Source organism: Lepus europaeus, chromosome 17, assembly GCF_033115175.1.
Source record: "Lepus europaeus isolate LE1 chromosome 17, mLepTim1.pri, whole genome shotgun sequence".
In the NCBI taxonomy this organism is placed as follows: Eukaryota; Metazoa; Chordata; class Mammalia; order Lagomorpha; family Leporidae; genus Lepus; species Lepus europaeus.
This window is the reverse complement of record NC_084843.1, coordinates 50,110,451-50,132,534: the sequence shown is the minus strand read 5'-3', so window position 1 is coordinate 50,132,534 and position 22,084 is coordinate 50,110,451. Positions and strand designations below refer to the sequence as shown.

The following is a 22,084-nucleotide window of genomic DNA, read 5'->3' as shown; positions in this document are numbered from 1 at the left end:
ATTAGCTTGCTTGATTTCTACCTAAGGTTTGATGTTGTTGTACTTGTGTATTATAATGTTATGTCTGCAGTTACTTTGGAAAATTGGCACTTAAAGAGATGTGTTTCAATCCTTCCACACAATGTTTCTCTTTTAGTTTTTGGACTGGACTACTGTTAGTGTCTTAAGCCCATTGTGTGACGTGCTGGAACTGTTTGCAAGATGCAAAGCGAAAAAAAAAAAGACTTGCACCTTGCTTAAACAATTGAGCACAGTGTGGTGGATGAGATTATTAGAGGGCGGTGCGCGTCTCCTGCAAATTCCTTCTTAACAAGGTTAACCTGTGGCTGCTGTTGTTCCACGGCGTTCAGCCTCCTCGCCGAACTTTCTGTGCCCGCAGCTCGATCCAAAGCCGAGCACTCCGTTCACGAAGCTCAAACTGCGCGTTTGCGCGAAAACAGACAGGGGGAGGCAGGCGCTCGGGCAGCCGGCGGAAGATGGGGCCACCGCACGGCCGGGGCGGGATGCCGGAGCCGGGCTGACCTTTCCACGTGTCCCCAGCACCTGCGAGGCGGCCGGCGCACTGGTTTCCATTTTCCCCGGAGCGGGCGCGAGCCCGGAAGAGGTTGGGCGGTCGTGGGCTTAGGTCAGGGGGCTCGGAGGCCCTCCCTCGGAACACGTGCGGCCCGCGAGCCGCCGGCGAGGGGCCGGCCCGGCCTTCCCGCACCAGCGGGGCCCGCGTGTCCCCCGGCCCGGCGGCGGCGGCGGCGGGCGGGTCCCTGAGCTCTCGGCACGCAGTGCAAGGGCGGCCTAAGCGAGCGCGCCAGGCCCGGCTGGAGCGAGCCCCAGTGCAATACTGCCCGAGCCCGGGCGGGGTCTCTGTTCTCTGGCAGAGGAGGTCCCTTGGCAGCGGGAAGCTCCCTCTCTTTCTCTCGCCGCCGCTCCGAGTCTGCGCCCTGGTGCCAGGCGCCCAGCTCGGCGCTCCCCAGTGCTCGCCCGGCGCCCACTCCTTCGCAGCCCAGCCTTCGCCGCCGCCGCCTCCCTGCTCCTCCTCCACCTCCTCCTCCTCTCCCCAGCCCGCCGCGGCCATGGCGGACAGCGCCAGCGAGAGCGACACGGACGGGGCGGGGGGCAACAGCAGCAGCTCGGCCGCCATGCAGTCGTCCTGCTCGTCGACCTCGGGCGGCGGCGGCGGCGGTGGCGGCGGTGGCGGCGGCGGCGGCGGGGGAGGCGGCGGCGGTGGGAAGTCGGGGGGCATTGTCATCTCGCCGTTCCGCCTGGAGGAGCTCACCAACCGCCTGGCCTCGCTGCAGCAGGAGAACAAGGTGCTGAAGATTGAGCTGGAGACCTACAAACTAAAGTGCAAGGCGCTGCAGGAGGAGAACCGCGACTTGCGCAAAGCCAGCGTGACCATCGTGAGTGACCCCCCCCCTCCCCGGGGGTGCGCCGCAGCGCCGACCTCCGCCCGCCCCGGGGTCCGGGCGACCCCCGGCGACCCGCGGCGACCCGCGGCGAGCACACTCCCTGCGGAGACCTGCTGGCCTCGGGGGTGGGGGCGGGGGAGGGAGGTGTCCCTTGGCGGCCACGCGGGTCTGACCCTGCCGGGGGCCCTGGACCCTCGCGGGATGTGGGGGGCAGACTCCTGGGGCAGCCACTCAAGGCTGTCTTTTGCTCTGGGGAGGAGGCCCCTCCGGGGATAGGTCTGGAGGCTGGCGGCATGGCTGGGGGGCGGGGTGGGACTTTTTTTTTTTTTTAATTTTTTTCAGTCCCAGCTTGTCAGAGGGGGTGCGTCCAGAATCTGGGGGAGCCCCAGGCTGGGGGCAAGGGAGGAAGCTGGGGCCGGTTTCGGGGGCCTGGCTCGGGGTGCGCGGCTGGGCTGGGCACTCAGCTGGCATCGGGACGGCGCTTGCCGGATCGCCCAGGGAGGGGGCGGGAGAGTGTGGCCGGGAATCCGGGAAGTGGAGTTTTTCGGGCCAGGATCGAGAGAGAAGGGCGGGTGCCGCCGGAGCTAAAGCTCCCACCTCCGTTGGAAGCCCTTTCGTCTGGGGATGGGAGGGTGGGCGGTGCACAGTGGGGAGAGCGCAGCATCTCACATTGGCCCGGCCCCGGGGTTGGGGCAGAAACCCGAGCGAAGGGTAGCAGCTGTGACACCCTTGCTGAGCAAGAGGTGCGTGTCTTTGCTTCGTGGGTGGCGGAGTGGTGAGTAGTATCTGGCCTCTCGGGGCTGGAGAGTGGACCCCAGAGCAGGTCACGCCGTCTGTTTCTAACCAAGCCCTGGAGGCTCCCCAGGAGAGGGTAAGATTGGGTGTGTAGATTCCTCTCCCCGTGCAGAGGCCTCTAGAAAGGCGACTATAGCCGTGATGAGGCGAAACGTTAACTGAGAAAAGTACTCTGTGTGCTCTCGCCTGATGTCCCTGCCAGCTCACCATGTCGTTCACAATCCCCGGACAGACATTCCCCTTCTGATCAAAAACAGTTTGCCAGCCAGGAGCAGAGAAGAAAATGTCAAGAGATCCAGGGGCTAAATCACCGTGGCTGTCGCACAATAGCTGTTTGCACTGAACCTGCAGGTGGAGGAGGAGGGCTGAATTTGGGGATGGATCAGGGAGCACACCTTGGAGCTGAAATGGGGCAAGGTTGGGGTGCGAGGGTGCCAGGCAGAAGTCTTCACTGGAGGAGTGTGTGTGTGTTGCCCTAGGGCTGGCTCCTGCATGAGGAATTGGTTTCTGTACAAAGCAGGTTCCCACCAGAGTTTCTGTGTGATCGGCAGGCTGAATAGCAATTGATTGTAGAGAAAGACACTTTGCATGCTCAGATCCAGTCCTGGGGAATGAAACGGGAGCTCTGTTTGTGGGTCTGCGGACTATCAAGTCCTTGAAGCGCCCTTTTTGGTAGCAAGGGGGGAGAATTTGCAGAGGCAGCCACTTCCAAGCCTCCTAATGTCGCTTTCTTGTCTGCGAGAGGTGTGTCTGGCCAGTGGGGGTTTTGGAGAAGAGGGAGAAGTCGGTGGAGGCCGACTGCTGAGGGTGTGAGTTAGTGAGAGCGTTCCTCTCTTGGAGATAGTGAGCCTTGGACAGTAGTCAGCCTTATCCAAGGCAGAGTCTGTAGCCTCATGCATACAGGGAGCAATACAGGCTGTTTTTGTTTGGGAGGGAGGAATGGGAGGTGGGGAGACTGAAAGGATTGTCTGTCTGACACTTGGACCATAGAAGAAGTAGGTCTGTAAATGATACACAAAAACATTGGCTTTGCAGGAACACACGTGGCATTGCTGGTGTGTAAGATCAAAGGCCTTGATCAGACTTGGCCCGAGGAGCGTGTAAGGTGCTGGCTTCTTAGCGTGGCCTCACCTACAACTGATGCCCAAACGAATGTACTTTGTGGAGTGTCCTGTGGCCCTGCCAAGTCAAGCTATTAAATTGTTCTAGATGACCGTGTATAGTTACCAGAAGCTTCTCTGTTCTTGTACCTCTGACTGCTATTCAGGGAGACAGATAGAAGTGCTCCTGAGTTGCCTGGTTTCCTAGTATTTGGTAAGTGCCTCTTGGGAGCTAAATGACAAATGCAGAAAAGAGATCGGATGGAGGTATGGAGGCTCCAGGTGGTACTGGGTTGGGCTTGACCTCCCTGGCCTGTCATTTGAGAGCAGGAATGCATGGAATTCCATGAAATGTGCCAGTGGCTGGATGACGTCTCTTAGTGGACGTCAAAGGTAGATTGTATAATCCCTGACAACTCTGCCTTCAGCATCTCCCTTCCCGCCTAGGAAGTCTGTGAGAAGGCCTGTGTCTTAGTGAAGTGACGGCCTGGCTAGATTCTTCACTGGCTGAGTTCATTTGAAGAGAAGATGGCACCACACTCCTATTTCGCCTTGAGTTAGAGTGCTAAAAGTGACTGTGGCTGTCATTCCTTTTCCTTGAGCTCCTTTAGGAAGGTGCATTGCCTTTTAGCCACACCCTGGAGGAGAGACAGGTGCCCTTTTGGCTTCCTTTTTTTTTTTTTTTTTTTGGCGGGGGGTGGGGGGAGACTTTTCCTTTTTAGTGCAGTTATAAATTTGTGGTAAAATTAAGCAGAGTTGCCCACATACTCCCCAGCTACACATGGGCACAGCCTCCCCATCATCAGCATCTTGCAGCAGCGTGGTCCTCTTGGAACAGCTGATGCACCTGCATGGACAAATCCTTACCACCGCAAGTCTGCCGTGTGCGTTGGTTTCACTCTTGGTGTCCTGTCATCAGCAGGTTTGGGCAAGTGAATTGTGACGCCTTTCTGCCTTGTCGTACGCGGTGGTGTCACTGCCCCGAACGTCCTCTGTGCTCTGCCTCTTTATCGTCCCTCCCCCTTAGCCTTGGCAACCACTAAGCTTTATTCTCCGTAGTTTTTGGCGTTCTCAGATTGTCTGTACTTGTAGCTGGAATCACACAGGAAGCAGCCTTTTCAGAACAGAAGATTTCTCCATGATTTTTTTTTTTTTTTGACACTTGTTTTAGTGTTCAATAATCTTTCATTGTTCGACTGTATCATAGTCTATCCACTCGCCCACTGAGGGACATCTTGGTCGCTTCCAAGTTTTGGCAATTATGAATAAAGCTGCTGTAAACATTCATGGGCATGCTTTTGTCTAGACAGAAGAATTCAGCTCATTCAGATAAATACCGCGGAGCGTGATGGCTGAATTGTGTCGTCAGGGTATGTTTTGCTTGGTTCGAAATTGCCCATGTATCTTCCAAAGAGGTTGGACCATTTTGCCTTCCCACCCACAATGAGTGAGAGGAATTGGTTTTTCTGCACCCTCCCCAGCACTTGATGTAGTCGGTGTTCTGGATTTTGGCCGTTTGAGTAGGTGTGCAGTGATCTCTCGGGGTTCTTTAAAGCCAAGACCAAAGACAAATGGAAGCTTTGAGCCAGTGGTCTCTTCTGGTATGGTGTGCGCTTGTGATTGAATTGGCTCTTTTCACGAAGGACTGGGTCCGTGGATCTGTGCGCTCAGCATCCACTGTGTGGAAGAATGGACTGGAGGAAGCCTCGCATCCTCGCCTACAAGTGCCTGACGAGTGAAGGAGTTAGTTTGCCCCCAGCACATTTCCTTTGGGGCTTAGAGAAGAATAGAATATTTTGAGTGATTGTCCCACTTCACCCATTAACTCAGCAATGGCACGAGTCTGCTCGTTCCATATCATCATTTCTTTAGGTGGGGGGAGGGAATAAACAATGCTTAGTCACTCTTTTGAGTAGTTTTTCTGTCAGGCCAGGTCTGTCTGGCAGGGCCTGTGAGTGAGATGGTGGCTGTGGGCTATGCGACGTGCGGCAATGCGGGCTGCCGAGGGGTGCTGGCCTCTGCAGAGATGCCAAGGTGCCATGGTCGGCAGCAGTTGGATGGCTTCAGCGTGCTCAGCGGGTGGCCGGTATTCGCAGCTGGTTTCCCATGGCATGCACCTAGATGGGGTCAGACCTTCAGTGTGCTTTTTGGTTTGGAAATTAAGGCCTATAATAAGTCACTAATACTTCAGTGTCTTTTTGCGTCTATAAAAATTACTCCTTCATTATACAAACATGCTTTGGAATTCCAGGAGAAAAACATGTTGGCCTGGCATGATTAGAAAACTTTGGTATTTTAAACATCAACAATGTAATGGTTACATTAACCAATAAAAGGCATTTAGTTACTGCTGTGTATTTTAGGTTATTTACCCTGGAAGCCTATGCAGTACTTTACAATTTAAGACTTCTTTTTGGCCAACTCTGAAGCTATCGGACCTATATTGCCTTTAGAAAGAGGCCTGATGCCTTGGGCTTTTGTATTTTTTCCTGTTTGGGAGCAAAAATACTTCTTAGATTATTACTGAAGCACCCAACATTAGGCACAACTTTCAGGCAAGTATGATCCCACAGTTAGGACTAGCGGTGCACAAGTCTTCTTAGGAAGCTGTTTTCATATAGCATTTCAATTTTTTAACATGTGTAGGTACCTTCTGTGTGTTTCATATTTGTACTTAATAAAAAAAAAAAAAAACCCTAGAGGAGGCATGACAGCCTTCTACGTGAGTCTTGCTTATTTGCTGGAAGTGGAGAATAAAGAATCTGTAGTATCTGGTTTGTGGTGCCTCTCATTCCTTAAGACCAGAGACTGGTGGTTCCAAGCGAAAATCTGGAGTCCTCCTGGCTTGCTTAAAAACTTGGCCTGCCTCCCGGTTGCCCCTGGGTCCAGCTGAGCTCTCCCTCGGGTTACCAGGCTCTGCTGGGTCGGCACCTGCTTGCTTTGCAGTCACTCTTCTCATGCACTTTTACCTGGTGTGAGTTCTCGAAGCTTCCCTTCACTGTAACTCCTGGCCTCTCCAGGGTGGTCTTCCCCACCTCTCCCACAGGCAGGAGCCCCTCTGCCACACACTGGGGTCTGGGTATAGGGGATTCCATAGAGCTCATCTGTCCCTCGCCCTCCACCACCTGGATCTTCCACCGTAGATGTGTACATTCTTTCGGGGGCAGATTTTCCCTGGTTGATTGCATTCCTCTGTGCCTGGCATGCGGGAGACACTCAGAGGTTTGTTGAGTTGGCTCCAGAGGCGTTGGGCGTGTATGAGTTTTTTTCTGCTACTGTCTCCTAAACCTTGTGTCCACAGCCGCAGAGAGCATCTTGGCGGTGGGCAGTTCAACAGGCTGCATGGCTGTGTGGGTGACCTGCCTTGTATACTTGAGGACCTCTGCCTTCAGCCCCTGCCCTAAGCCTTTGCCTTCTGGTGGTAGGTGATGTTGAAGGCTACCTTGTAGCTATACCTGGATGTTCCTGATACATTTCATCTGAAAGGGGACAAAGTGTCTTCAGGTTCACTTTTTTTTTTCCTTTGGAAAGATTTGTTTATTTGAAAGGCAGAGATAGAGAGAGAAGGAGAGACAGCTATGTCATTCACTTGTTCCCTCCCCAAATGGCTGCAGCAGCCAGAGCTGGGCTGATATGAAGCCAGGAGCTTCTTCTGCACCTCCCATGCGGGTGCAGGGACCCAAGCACTTGGGCCATCTTTTGCTGCTTTCCCAATGCATTAGCAGGGAGCTGGATTGGAAGTAGAGCAGTCTGGACTTGAACTGGCGCCCGATACTGGTGCAGCTAGCGGTGACTTTACCTGCTATGCCACGGCACAGGCCCCAGGTTCACTTTTTCAAAGGTTTCTGAGCAAGGCTTTCCGAGGAAAAAGCTCTGTTGGAAGTGCTGAGATGTGCTGCTTTGGTTCTGAGGAGTGACAGTGTTCCAGGCATTGACCCTGACCTTAATGCTGCAGCGTCTCACAGCTCCCTCAGGAAAACCATAATGGGCCGTTCCAGGGGGTGCATGGGTGGTCTGCAGCTCTGAGGGCAGATCTGCCACCAGGGTGGGGAAGCTTGCTGAGTCCTGCTGCATGCCCGCGTGTGGCATGCAGAGTGGAGGTGGGCTGTTGATACAGTGTCGCATTGTGTGCTTGCCTTCTGTGGGTTGTTCCCCCTCTTCAATGGTGCCTTGCAGAGATAATTGCATTTATACCTAGAAATGCTAATCCTGGCTTTTATACCGCAGCCAGGCTGAGCAGGAGTAACAGTAACCTTTCATGTCCCCGCCGTGTCCTTTCTTCCTCAGTGGGTAGGTGTTTTTTGGTTGTTGTTTGTTTCGCATTGTTGCTTTTAGATGCATTGAATTATTGTCGGAGCTGGCAAAGGCAGTGAGCACAGCCTCAGTGTGTTCCAGCCTGCTGGTTGTTGGAGGGTTGAACCGGGAGGATTGAGGAGATCGGCTCACTTTGTGGACTCTGCCCAGTTCCCCCAGGATTGTCAGGTTCTCTTATCTCCCCTGGCTGTCACACCCACAGCTGTGATTCTGATCCCATCACTTTGTGCACATTCTCTTTTAGGGATAAGAATGCTTAAAAAAACAACCAATTGAGGGTTATTTATACTGAACCTTGCCTTTTCTTTAATCCCCAGATCTCTCCTAGGGCATGCGATTTAGTGGTCCAAAAAAAAAAAAAAAAAATGGTTACAATACTCATTTGTTTAATGCTGGGAATTTTTTTTCTTAGTGCCCCTCTTTGCTTCCTCAGTAAGGCACAAGATAGCAAGTAATAAATACAGCCTTAAATAGGCAGGATTCAGCCTTCCAAGTGCTTATGCACGGCCTACTGTGTACCAGATACTCGGAAATATCCGAAAGGAATGTGAGAGCTCCTCCAGCAGCCTAGTGTTGCACTTGACTTTCATTCAGCTTGGCCTTGGCTGCGGCTGGAGGAAAAACAGCGCAGCCCAGAGGGTTGCTGGCCAGTGCACACGTGGAAGTGGGGAGGAGAGGTCGGACTGCTGGGGGCGACCCATGGAGGGTGACTTTACCTTGCTAGTCCAAGTGCACACCTGGAAGGGAAACAATGTGTCGTGTTCACTTGTGATTTAATTAGCTTGGAGTTATTTTATAAGGCAGCGAGCAAGAGAGGTGTTGCTCAGTGTCTCTGCTGAGGGGGCCCAAGCTGGCTTTTTAATTTTAATTTCTGCTGTTCTGTGGTGATGATTGGAAAGATAGCCATTGATGTTTTAATTTCATAATTCACAACTCTTAGGAGATTGATGTGGTTTACATGGTGTTTCTGGTCTTCCTGTTCCACTCAGGCCCACCTACACCCATGGTTCTGATCCAATGGTGATCTCTGAGCACCAAGACCTCTTCGGTAAAGTTAATAAGAGACATCTTTTTTTTTTTTTTTTAATAGAAAATTTCCAATTCAGGTTTTTCTATAAAAGCACTGGGCTGATCTTCCATATCGTCCGGATTAGTCCAGCCTCTGCAGGTGCCGGGTGTGTGTCCAGAGAACAGTCTGGCTGATACCCACCCGGGCATCTCGGCAGTGCACATCAAACGAGGGGGAGCAGAGCTGGGGCGTTGAGCCAGACCATAGGTTACAGTCGAAAGAGAATCTGTGGAGAGTGAGTGAATGGAAATGGTATGGATTATAGGTGGGCTGGGAAAGTTCTTAGAAATCTAGTTCCCTACCTTAAACACTTCGTGTGTCACTTTCATAAGCTAACAGTTTGAGTCTTTTGTGCCATCTGCCTTGTGAGATTGAATTAGAGGGGCTAAAAGGGACCGTTTTGAGAGGAAAATAATTACAGTTGACATTTAATGCAGAACTAATTGACACGTGAAATTTTCACGGAAGTGGGGTTCTTTTTTTTCCCCCCAGCTAGCCTAATATACTAACTCAAATGATAACTTTTATTCTACTGAGATTTTTGTTGTGGGGGGGTAGGGTTTCCTTCATGAGACAAGCCTTAATTTATCCAAACAAAGGCATTTGCTAAGTCAAAACATTGTGTCTGCTTCATTTAGTAGCTCCAGATTATAGAGACGCTGAACTCCGTGGGAAGAAAAAAAAAATCGACTAGATGATCCTAGCGTCTTTGTTAACCAGAGCCACATTTTAAGTCTGTGTTCAGTAAAGTACTGGGTGGCCTTCTTCGGGCCCAGGTCACTATGTGGTGAGGGGTTGTGTCTGAAGTCCTTCACATCATTTTGCATGTACTCTATTCCTGAGGAATGCTTTAGATAGCCAGACAAGAGGGCCAGCAGCTTTTCCCTTCTGCAGCTTTTTATTGCAATAAAAGACACACAAGATCTAATGACCATGTTAGCCATTTTTAAGTGTACACTTCAGTGGCATAAAGTACATCAGCAGTGTCTTGCAGCCATCGCCGATAGCCATTTCCAGGAGTTTGTCACCACCCCTGGCACATGCCGTGCACTTGGTCAACAGTAACTCCCCATCTCCCCGCTCCCTGAGGAACCTCTGTTGCCAGTGACTGAAACATTTTAGGGGCTGGTGTAGTGGGTTAAGCTGCCGCCTGTGATGCCAGCATCCCATATGGGCACTGGTTTGAGTCCTGGCTGCTCCACTTCCAATCCAACTCCCTGCTAAAGGAAGGAAAAGCAGCAGAAGATGGCCCAAGTGTTTGGACCCCAGCCACCCATGTGGGAGGCCTGGATGAATCTTTTGACTTTGGTCTGGCCCAGCCCTGGCCTTTGCAGCCATTTGGGGGAGTGAATCAGGCTATTGGAAGAACTCTGCCTCCTTCCCTCTCTCTTCTCTCTCTCTCACTCTGTAACTGCCTTTCAAATAAATAAATGAAATTTTCTTTGAAGATTTATTTTTTGTAAAGGAAAAACTTAATGCAAAGACAGCCAACTGCTTTTTAGTGTCCTGGTGTTAAATTTATAGGTTGGAACCTAAAACATTTTTGTGTAACAGCTGTTGATGCCTTGCTCCAACTTGAGTTTTTATTGTTTGATGACCATCCGCATTGTTACTTTCTGTCACTTAACAAACACACATGGAGCCCTAGCCCTGTGGCCTGATCTACGTTAGGTGCGTGCCTGTTGTCCTAATTTGTGTTTAAAGTGTGCTGGGAGAAGGAATCCCCCATAGTGAGGTCTTGTCCTCCAGGAGAGAGAGGACTTTGCCCAAATACCTCACAGATGATGGCTTCTTTTAAATTTCATTTTTAAAAATTTCTTTCAAAGAGACAAAGATCTCCTATCTAAATGCCTACAGCGGCTGGGCCTGGGCCAGCCCGAAGCCAGGAGCCTGGAATTCCATTTGGATCTCTCATGTGGGTTGCAAGGACCCAAGTACTCGAACCATCACCTGCTGCCTCCCAGGGTACACATTGTCGGGAAGCTGGAATGAGAAACCGAGCTGGAACTTGAACCCAGGAACTCTGTCATGCACTGCAGATATCTCAAGAGGTGTCTTTAATTACTGGTTGTCTTTAACTGGTGTCTTTATGCTGGGCTGGATGTTTGCGTGCCCCCTGAAATGTACTGTGGGCATTCAGTTTCCTCGACAGTGTTTTGAATAAGCTATGCTTAAGAAAGTTTGAAGGAAAACAAGCTTGAGTTCTTATTCACCAGCACCGTCTTACTTCCAAATCTTTTTTTTTCCCCCATGACTTTAATTTTCTTTCTCTCTGCCTTTCAAATGAAAATAGAGGGAGATTTTCCATCCACGGGTTCACTCCCCAAATGGCCATAGGAGCCAGGAACTCCATCTAAAGTCATCCATGTGGGTGTCGGGGACTCCGAAGGCTTGAGCCATCCCTGCTGCCTCCCAGGGTGTATATTAGTGGGGGGCTAGAATTGGAGACCGAGCCGAGGTTGGAACCCACACGCTCTGATATGAGATGCAGGTGATTTGCCCCCAGCAGCCACTGATCTTTTTGTGTTGCTGGGATAAACAGGATTTATCCAGTGCTGACTGTGGGGTAGGCACTGCTTGTAGAGGTCTGCGTCCATCCTCTCATCCCATCCCTGCCACCATTCTATGTGACCGCTACTACTGGGCTTGCTGTAAACTTAGATGTTTAGGTCCAGAGAGGCCACATAACTCACATGAGGCCCTGTGGCTTTCTGGTGGGCTGGGGTTTGAACCTACACAGCCTGTGGGAAGGTGGGAGATAATTTAGGTAGAGTTTTGTCATTACCTCGCCCAAGGCATCCTCCTCTGAGTGATCTCCTGGCGACTGTTCCTCAGAGTCTCCGGATGCTGGGCCTAAGGGAGCGTTGCCAGGGTAGCAGACGCCCAGTCGGGAAGGCAGCAGCAATGGAGAAGGGGCCTAGGAGCTGGTTTATGCTCCCCTTTCTGGCTCTGCTGCCCCCAGTAGTGGGCTCCATCTACTCACATACCCTGTCTAGTATAGCCATGTGCATGGCCGCCTCTGTCCATGGCATAGCCATCCGAGTGTCACCATCCCAGTCTGGATTGAGTTTCTTCTTTTGAACTTAGGTTACAGCCTCTACTTAAAAACAGTCTGATGGGCACAGAGAAAGCGGGTTTTTGTCAGTAAACAAAGTGAGCATCTGCTGTGGGCCAGGGATCACGCCCATGCATAGCAACCAGAGTGAGCTTCGCCTGGGGCCAAGGAATGGAGAGTCCCTGACTCAATCCCGGAGCGGGTGCCGTGGCCAGAGAGTGACAGCTCCGGAAGGAAGTGAGGTTTTGGTTGCTGTTGTTGTCATTGGCTTTGTTTTTTTGCCAAAACTGAGGCATAAATACGAGTGAGCCCAGGAGAACATGGAGAAGGCACTGCTGCCACTCCCAGGCAGAACCTGAGTGTGCAGAGGAGAATGGGGCTGGGCAGCAGAGGCAGTTCTGCTCTCGGGCTCCACCCAGGCACTGCCCCACCAAGGGGCGGGGTGGGGGTTGGGCAGGGAGCAGCAGCAGCATCTCTGCCTTTCCCATGCAGAGGGAACTGAGAAAATGCACCGTGTGCATCTGGCTGCGTTGCTGTGTTAGCCTGGTACCTGTGTCTGATAGTACTAAGCAGTGTTGGTGGCAGAGGACAGTAGGCCTTTCTTATCTCTGGGCAGTATCCTGTAGGGATGCTCCTGAAATTGTTTTCAGTGTTAGTGTCTGGCCCCCAGGCGGCCCCACCCCTTCTCTCAATGTTGGTCTGTGGCCATGGGGCTAAGGTAGAAGGAATGTGGCAGGGCAGAGGACACACAGGCCCTGCAGGGCTTGGGTTCTGGGCGGCTGAGGTCCTAGCTACCTTACCAGTCGGGTTGCATTGCCGTCAGAGCCCATGGGCCACTGTTGACTTGCCCGTGGGCCTCTGTTGACTTGCCCGTGGGCTTGATAAACATCTTGCTTCCATCCAGCTGTTGGGAGGATCAACCAAGACAGCACAGAGGAACGTGTTTGCTCCCGTAGACGTGGGTGCTAACGACGATGGGTCCCCACCCCATCCTCACACAGTTTCCATGGTCCTCCAAAACACATTTCAGTATCGGTTCTGTTCTAGGAAACCCTGTAAGGTGATGGTCGAAAAAAATAACCTTGCCAAGGCTGGGGGAGGATGGTTGAGGCGCCTCCAAGTATCCTTGTTGACCTCAGGCTGCGGAGCCCCGCAGCCCAGCTTCTTAGGGCCTGCATGTCTCCCGCCCTCTGGGATGCTGAGGAGCTTGGCGGAGTTCCTGGGCTTTGGTGCAACAGCAACAGGACTGCAGAAGGCAGGCAGGCTGCCTGTAGGGTTGGTGATTTTCCCCCTGTAGGTCTGTTGTGGAGTTCTTTCCCCTATTTCTTGAAAAAGGAGCCAGTGTGTGCCTTTTCCCAATTCCCTGCCTGTGGCCCTATGGGCGGGGAGATAGGAGTTTGAAAGCTGGCTTCTCTGATGTGTGACTTTGGACCTGGTTTCATGAGGTACGGATTCCGGAAGGTGGACTTTGATGGCTCACGCCCTCCTCCCTCCACTGCTGCTTAGCTGCTGATTTAAAGAACAGAAACAACATGTGAATATCTGTGACACTGAGCCCAGCGTGGAAGGACGCAGCCCTGGGTCACGAGCTGCGGCAGGTTGTTGGGAGGCAGTGTTTTTCTCTGACTATGGGGAACTCCTGGTAGCCTGGAGATTTTTTCTGCAGATTGTGGGATGCTGTTTGATTTTATTGGCTTGATGGGAAGGCCTTGGGAAGGGGGCGAATTGCTAACGAGAAGGGGACTTGCTTCATTCTGGGTCTCCCCTTGCATTGGGAATGAGCAAGTCACCTAAGCGGGCCTGAGCTGGGGAACACCCTTTTGTGTTGTACTCTTGCCTGTCCATCAGGGACGTGGGGGTCTTTTTATCAGGGACATGGAGCCTTTGCTTCCTCTCTGCCTCCGTCCCAGGTTGCTTGTCTGAGCACCTGCCTGCCCGTTGAGCTCTTTTTCAGGTGAGGAAGATTAGTGCTAATGACAGTAATCCTTTATTTGGTGGCTTCTTCCTTGGCTCAGAGCCTGGCAGCTCTAGGTCATTTGTACCTAGTGGGTGATGTGGAAAGGGAACTGGATTTCTCTTGTTTGCCCACAGATGAAAACCAGGAGGTTTTTACTGGTTTCCCAAAGTACAGTGTGCATTTTCTGTGGTTTTCAATGTCCTGCTCTTGTTTTTATGCTTTTCGTCTCTGAAGTGGCAGAGTAGTGTTCATTGTTGGACCACTTCTGAGTTTCCCCTCCTTTCAGTTTCATTTGTTTTTTCTTTTCTAATTTTCCACCCCAGAAGTCTTTGGGAAAACTTGGTGTATGGAGAGAGTTGGAAACCAAGTAGGATTAGTAAGGTTAGTAAAGAAAACCACAGGATGCATAGCTGTATTTCAATTCTATATGACCAGTGTGGGTTGGGGGTGGGGTGGCAGTGAGAAGTTACATGTGTATTCCAGCTGTTGCATGGAACATACCTGTTCTGAAACACATGGCTGCTCATTGGGTGGAAAGTCAAGTTTACCTGGGAAACAGTATTTTACCTGGCAGCCCCCAAACCAGGAAGACTTGGGTTAGGACTCACACTTGTGCTCCTTCCTAGTTGTAAAATCCTGGAGCAACTTGGCTGACCCCTCTGCCACCTCCCCTCCTCCTCTGAAAAGGGATCAGGGTGTGTTAACTGTGTACGTCTGGGGGGGAGTGATGCGCTGTGCGGAAGTCCTCAAGACACGTTCAGCACAGAAGGACTTTTCCCTCTGAGTCAGGGGTGATGGGTTTCTTTCTTTCTTTCTTTTATGATTTATTTATTTGAAAATCAGAGTTACACAGAGAATGAAGGAAAAGCCAAATAGAGAGGTCTTCCATCCACTGGTTCACTCCCCAGATGACTGCAACGGCTGGAGCTGTGCTGATCTGAAGCCAGGAGCTTCTTCTGGGTCTCCCATGTGGGTGCAGGGGCCCAAGAACTTGGACCATCTTCTACTGCTTTCCCAGGCCATAGCAGAGAGATGGATTGGAAGAGGAGCAGCCGGGACTCAAACTGGCGCCCATATGGGGAACTGGCACTGGAGGCGGCAGCTTTACCTGCTATACACCACAGCGCCGGCTCCGATGGGTGTATTTTCTGCTCTTTTCTCCCCAAGGCCAGGCTGCTATTTCAGAAGACATCCTGTCCTCAACGGGGCTCCTTCCATCTCTGGAAGCAATGTGATTGTGTCTCAGGTGTCTCCTTCTCCTTGGCCAGCTGTGACCAACCCCCTTGTTCCATTTGTCCTGTCCTGACCCTGGATGGCACCAGGAGAACCAGATCTCAGTCTGTCACTGTTGTGGCACCAGACATCTGTCACGTGTCCATTTGGGGCCTCATTTTTCTCTTGCATCAACCAGGAGGACTTGATTGGAATCCAGGGCTAATGCCTGAGGCCAGCCTTTGGTCAGGCTTTTGAGAGGAAGGGCGTCCTGGGCATCGCCTCTGTTAGCTGCTCCTCCCTGCTTACTTCCTGCTCGGATGGCAGCTGGCTTGGAACCTCCTAGTCTAAGTTGCACATAGTGACGAATGAAGCCAGTGCACACCAGCCTGATGTCTCCCTTGGAGCCAAACCGTGGGGCACACCTGCCGCCCAAGTGCTGAGAAGCTGACTATATAGGGTCCGCTGGTGGGTGGTGGGGCCGGGCTTTGGCAGTTTCTTCCCCACTGTGCTGCTTCTCTGGCCACTTGCAGCTGGATGGGTCTGTGAGCCTCCTTGTAGGAGTCCAGGCTACAGCAGTTACTTGGCTTTTATTCATAATCCAAGTCTGTGCCTGATGTCTGGGCAGTTGCTCTGATTCTTGGGTGCTGAGTGCTTACCGTCGACTTCCGTTCAGAAGAACACTTCTTCTCTCCCTTAGATGTGGTGTTCTCCTTGGGGCCTTCCTCGGGCTTTTATAAGTCATTGCCCACTCATGATTTAACTCACTTTTTGGACACCCGCCAGGTGTCAGCTCTAAGCTTGAAATGTCCTTTCCAGGGCAAGGCAGGGTGTGAATAATAACGGAGAGTGCTGCTGTGGCCGTCCACGGCGCACGAAGACCCTGTGCCCGCTGTGAAAGAGAGATGGGCAGGAAAGCGGTCGCCGCACGCGGGCCGAAGAAGGGTGCTCAGTTTGTCATTCAGGGTGCACACAGAAGCCACATGGAGTAAGGGGGGGCTGTAAACTGAGAAGCTGATTGGAGGAGGGAGGTGGGTTAGGGTGGGCAGTGAGACAGCAGCAGGATGCTGCCACCACAGCCCGTGTGCAGGGCCGGGTGAGGAGCTGGTGTGAGCAGAACCTGAGCTGGGGTCGCCCAGAGGCAGCCGGGCCCAGAGTGGGCCTTGAGACAGCGATGCTGCCCCAGGTGGAGTAAGGTTCTAGAGAGGCCTCTCCTGGCCGAATCCAGCAGGAAGTTGGTGGAGTTCCAGTAGGGGCAGGTGCAGCCTGCGGAGGTCACCCTTATGTCACGTAGCAGGCTGAAGGCGGCGGAGGTTTCCCGGGCCGGACGGCAGGACTGGCCCCGGAAGTATGCAAGTGGAGGAGCTGTGTACGGCCTGGGCAGCTCTCGAGCACCTCACAGGCGACAAGATGCCCAAGGACTCAGGGTTCTTGTTTGCTGAGGAGAATCGGGCTGAAAGGCCTCTCAGGGAAAGCCCCGGTGCAGACAGGGGCCTGGCTGTGTAGAGCAGCAGGATCCACCCGGAGCGTGCCTTGCAGCTCCGGGTGGTGGGACTGAGCCTGAAGTTTGCCCCCTCTCCTGCCTCCGAAGCCCCTCTCACACAAGGCTCTCCTTGTGGTGGGTGTGCCTGTCCCTCCAGGAGCACCCGGCCGGAAGTGCCACACTGAGTATCTGCCAGGCCAGCAGCCTCAGGCGCCTGGCATGTGCTGTGTAACTGGTGGTGTGCAGCGGCAGGTGCCCCGGCAGCTCTGCAGAGGAGTGCACGGCCTGTATCAGCAGCGCTTAGGATGAGTGGGGCTGGCCTCGTGCACAGGGGGTTAAGCCGCTGAGATGTAGGCATCCCATATGAGCGGTGCTGTTCCACTCCCCACTGCTGCTCCACTTCCAGCCCGGCTCCCTGCCGATGCACCTGGGAGAGCAGCAAAAAATGGCCCATGCGCTTGGGCCCCTGCACCCACGTGGGAGACCCGGATGGAGTTCCAGGCTCCTGGCTTTGGCCTGGCCCAACCCTGGCTGTTAGGGCCATCTGGGGTGTGAACCAGCAGATGGAAGATCTCTCTTTCTCTCACTTGCACGTTTAATTAATTAATAAACCACTAATAAGCCCTTATGCTGAGCAAATGGTGCCGGGTCCTCCGCCACCCTGGGCCCCAGCTCTGATGAGTCTGCTGCCCATATCAGTGGCCTGGGAACCGTGTCTCTGAGCCCCGGAGTAAGGCACGCTGTCAGCCCGACTGTCACACCACGCTTCTCACATTCCCCTGCTGTGAAGGCTGCCTTTGTCCTAATAGATTTTGTTGAAACTGCATTTGTGCTAGAAATTTCCAAGCATGCGCGAGAGTGGAGTGAGACCCCAAGCTGCCAGCTTCGGCAACTAGGAACCCATGGTCTGTGTTGACAGTGCGTATCCATAGAGTGCAGCTTGCGTCGCCATCCAGGCCTGCCGCAGTGTCACCCCTGGTAGGTTTGTGTTCGAAAGGCAGCAGTGCTGGCTTTTCTGGACCAGAGGCTTCCCTGCTTCTGCTTTCCCCCTCTGCTCTGAGGCTGCTGGCCCAGCCCTAACCCGCCTTGTAAGGTACGCAGGCAGGTGCACTACACTGTCAGTTTCAGGTGCCAGTCCCTGTGTGAGCTGGAAACCTGCCCTGTAAGGTGATCTGAAGGGGGGCATCTTATGCTGCCTTCCCTGGAAGCTTCCTCCTGGGGATGTCTGGGCAGAATTCTAGGGGAACCGTGCCCTGGGAGGATGCACTGGCATCTCTGGCTTCCAGAAGGTCTGCTGTGGTGTTCTGTGTGAAGCCTCGCAGGGCTGAGAGCACCAGGGAGGAAGCTGTGGGCAGTGTGTGCAGACCCGTGTCTACAGGGCAGGTGGAGAAAGGAGCCCTCTGCATCCCCAGCTTGTGCAGCATCTATGTGGTCCTTTCAACTGGACTTCCTCAGTTGAGTCTCCCAGCACGTCTGGAGGTGGGGTAGGTAGTAGGAGCCTCACCTAAGAAAAACCAAGGCTCTGGGTTGCATGGGAAACATTCCTGGATTCCTGGCCAGGGAGTGGGGCGGTAAATCCGACAGGTGGGACTCAAGGCAGATGGCCTGACTCCCAGGCCAGGGTTCTTTCTCCTCTCTCGGTTCCTTGGCCAAGAAGGAAAAGGATCAAGCAGTTGAGCACTTAGAAAGAGATTTGGGTTCCAAAATACCTAAGCAAGTCCACAGTTGCTATTGACCCGGGACTGCCGGTCTGTTCATTTGCGAGTACTTATAGGCTTCATAGAATGCTCGCCTTGAAACCTGCTCTTTTAGTTTGACTTGATCTTTGGAATCGGAACAGCAGTAAATGTCGCCCTTGCCTTCAACACAGAAGGTGGTGGATGTTGTACTTTAATATATTGAAGTGTGTTATACTTTGTTCTGTTCCCTACCCACCCACACACACACACACAGGCTGCCTTTAGTTAGGCTTTGCAGGTTCTGCAGATTTTTTCACCCCAGGACAGGATGGCTTCCTTATTTTTTCCCAGTTGTATAATCCTCTATTGGGTGGACGTCTTTGGTCCCACAGCGTTGTGGTCGCCTGGAACATGGGTGGTTCTGTGCATTTCCTAGCAGTCTTTGAGAGCCTTTCTTAATCCTCGCGTCACTTCTGTGAAGCAGCCACCGTTATTATCCTCACTTTACAGATGAGGAAACTGAGGTTCGGGGAGGGTTGAGTGATGTGCCAGACGTCACACCCGGGCAAGCGGAGTGCAGAGGAATTCCTTCCATTGTGACACTGCCTCTCTGGGTCAGTTCCCAGAAGGGCCACTGTTAGCTCACAGGCCCTACAGGTATGTTCTTTGATTGATGCTGCCGCAGTGTCCTTGGCAGGTCTTTGGTGCGCTTGCACTTGCATTATTAGCAGGATGTGCGGGGGAGTGCGCGTGGCCCCATTCCATGCTCCAGTGGGTTTTAGCCAACACGGGCTGTGCCGTTCTGGCCAGCGGAAGATGGCATCCTGGTATGGTCTTTGGTTTGTTCCTTGGGGTGGGTAAGCATCTCTTCCCATGTTCCCAAGTTGGAAAGGGTTGTTTGTGTTTGTTTTTCTGCCAGCTTCCTATCTTTCCTCATTTACCTTTTTAGGACCTTGGTTTTTCCCTTACCCGCTGTTCTCTCAGCACCCTTTATATATTGCACTGACTTGCTCCCTTTTCCAGTTTTGAGTTTCAGAAAAATTTCCCACTTGTCATTTATCTTTCACCTTGGCTTTTTTTTTTTTTTTTTTTTTTTTTTGCCACAACGAAGTTTCTTAATGCCATTTGTAATCTACAGGAAATGTTGCTAAGATGTTATGGTAAAATGTTTTGGTGCATTAGTTTTTGGAGAAAAAAAAAGTAGGACAGACTGTTGTGTTTTTGTTTAAATGATACTGAGTGCATTTAAGGGATTTAGAAGAAATCATAGAAGTAATGATGCTAGCTGGCGCCGCGGCTCACTAGGCTAATCCTCTGCCTGTGGCACCGGCACCCTGGGTTCTAGTCCCAGTTGGGGTGCCGGATTCTGTCTCGGTTGCTCCTCTTCCAGTCCAGCTCTCTGCTGTGGCCTGGGAGTGCAGTGGAGGATAGCCCAGGTCCTTGGGTCCTGCACCCACTTGGGAGACCAGGAGGAAGCACCTGGCTCCTGGCTTCAGATCAGCGCAGCGCGCCGGCCAGAGCAGCCATTTGTGGGGTGAACCAACGGAAGGAAGACCTTTCTATCTGTCTCTCTCTCTCACTGTCTAACTCTACCTGTCAAAAAAAAAAAAAAAAAAAAGTAATGATGCTAGATATTCTTGTAAATTGGGTTAAATACTTTAACTCACAGATGAGCACCAGAGACACATCCCCTGGTGTCTTTTTATCCCCCTCATGTTTCTATAGCAGAGGTGGGCAACATCTGGCCTGTAGGCCGTATAAAACCGGCAGAATCATTTGGTCTGGCCCTGCCAAGGCAACCCAGGCAAGACTCAACATCCAATAAATCTATTGCAGGCTAATTTTTAAATTGGTATTTTGGTATAGCCCACGAATGATGTTAGAAATCTCCAAATAGCCCTTAGCAGCAGCAAAGTTTCTCCACCCCTGCGTAGTAACAGTGTATATTTCATATCCTATCTGGAGATCTTGAATTAGGAAAAAACTCATGTGACTGCTTGAGTAAACCAAAATGTGCATTGGTGTTCCCGTGACTGGAGCCTTTTTGTCCCTCTTGGAGCTCCTTACATGGACTCAGCTTTAGTTGGCATTATTTCTGTATCTTGGTGAGTTTCAACTCCGTTATCTGGTGGTTTTATCTTCCTCCTGATATTTTCTGTTCCCGCTGCTTTCCTCTGGACCTTAAATTAATCTCTTTTCATTTTGGCCATCTCAGAAACACTGTGGCTATGTCCTCCGCGTGCTGTTCTGTGCTAAGGTTTGGCTCTTGCCACCTGGAGCGTGTATTCTAGCGGGGGAAATACAGCAGGCAGCTGGTCTCAAGATTTGTGTGTGGTTCTCAGAGGATGTGATGGGGAAACTGAACTTGACAGGGAACACACCCCTGAAGTGACACGTAGGCTGCCGTCCTCGCAAGGTCCTTTAAACAAAGCCCTGAACCACACAGAGGGTTGGTCAGAGAGCATTCTGGGCCAGGAGCACAGGCTGTGCAGAAGTCCCGAAAGGAACAGAAGCACATCAAGTTTGAGGAACTGAAAGATGCGTGTGGTCGAAGTTCGATTGGGATGTGGCCGAGGAAGCATCTAGAAGTGGGTGGAGCCAGGTCCGACCTCCCTGAGTCTTGAATTGGACCTGATCTAGTTCAAGGAGCAGGGCAGGCAGACGTGCCTTGTCAATTTGGAGTAGGCCTTTCATTCCAGGGACAATGCCAATCGAGAACTTTCTTCATCAGCTGAGTAGATTTGGTCTGCTACAATGGCGCTTGAAGCCATTCTCTTTTAGTTCTGTCACTAGGATGTAGCTTTGCCAACTCTCCGCCTGCTCACAATCCAGATACAGCAAAAAAGATGTGCTGCTGGGTCAGCAGTCTCCTGGCTGGGCCAGGGCGTTGATGAGGGGCAAAGACGGGAGGACTGCAGATATACCACCGTGGATCCCGAGCGGATCTTTCTCTCCATCTGCCCTTTTCCCCTTTGTTCTCTGCTCTTCTATTTTTATTTCAAAGGCAGAATGGCAGGGTGAGAGAAAGATAAAGAAGTCTTCCACCCATCTGTTTATTCCCTAAATGCCCGCAACAGCTGGGACTGGGCCAGGTGGAAACCAGGAGCCAGGAACTCTGTCCAGGTCTCCCCTGGGAGTGGCAGGGACCTTTCCTCTGCTGCCTCCCAGGGTGCACAGCAGCAGGAAGTTGGACCAGAAGCAGAGATGGGCTTCAGTCTGACAGGCACTCGGATACAGGCTCAACTGGCAGCGCCACAACTCCCACCCCTTCCCTGCTTTTTCTGAATTGAAAAGTGGATTGCCCACTCCGTGATTGCTTTGTTCAGATGAGAAGACCAAACCCTTGGTCTCTCCTTCCCCTTCCCTGCCATCTCTTGGGTTCTTCGATGATTCGGTGTTAGACTCTTCCTGTCTTCAGTGGGATTTATTGGCATCTTATTAATATGTCGAGAAGTCCTTTAACCCCTACCCTGAGTGAGTCAGGGATTCCAGGCCCTCCCTCCCCGGAGCCTAGGCATTGCTGTGATGTGGTTTTCTCTGAAACAGGTCATGCATGTGTTGGGTGTTGGCTGGCATCGCTGGGGATGGAAAGAAAACCTGAATGAGCAGGTGGATTCTTGAGAACCACAAAAGATGTGGGCCAGAGGCTGGGAGCAGAGAGGAGGTTAAGGTCATCAGGTAGGAACAATTAATATGAGAGGCTTAGATAGGAGAGGGGCCAGTGTAGGAAAGTTCCCTCGTGCCTGGATCAGCCACCCGGGGAGGTAAGGGAGGAATCAGGTTATCTAGGCTGTGCAGAGGCTAGCAGGAGCTGGAACAGGGCTTGCTTGCTTGGGAAGCTCATAAGTAACTACAGCTTCAGTGTTTGCTGCCCAGGGTGGTTCCACTGCCTTGCACATCGGTGGGTTTAAGGCTGTAGGTGAGGACTCCCAGGCATGTCCCACTGGCATGTTTCCCAGGATACATTCTTGGTTCTGTTCTTTACTGTTTCTTGCTCGTTTGTCCCCAGTGCCAAGC

The 22,084-nt window shown here is 52.1% G+C and overlaps 1 protein-coding gene across 2 annotated transcripts in view; it reads left to right on the top strand.

Annotated features, from left to right (window-relative positions):
* Window positions 1-950: 950 nt before the first annotated feature.
* CCDC6 (coiled-coil domain containing 6) overlaps window positions 951-22,084 on the top strand; it is a 140,104-nt gene continuing 118,970 nt past the window's right edge. The window contains exon 1 of one of the 2 annotated variants that reach the window (XM_062213873.1): window positions 951-1,394. In XM_062213873.1, coding sequence (XP_062069857.1) covers window positions 1,068-1,394 — 327 coding nt within the window. In that variant the 5' untranslated portion in view covers window positions 951-1,067. The remainder of the gene's footprint in view (window positions 1,395-22,084) is intronic. The other variant, XM_062213872.1, reaches the window with a different exon arrangement.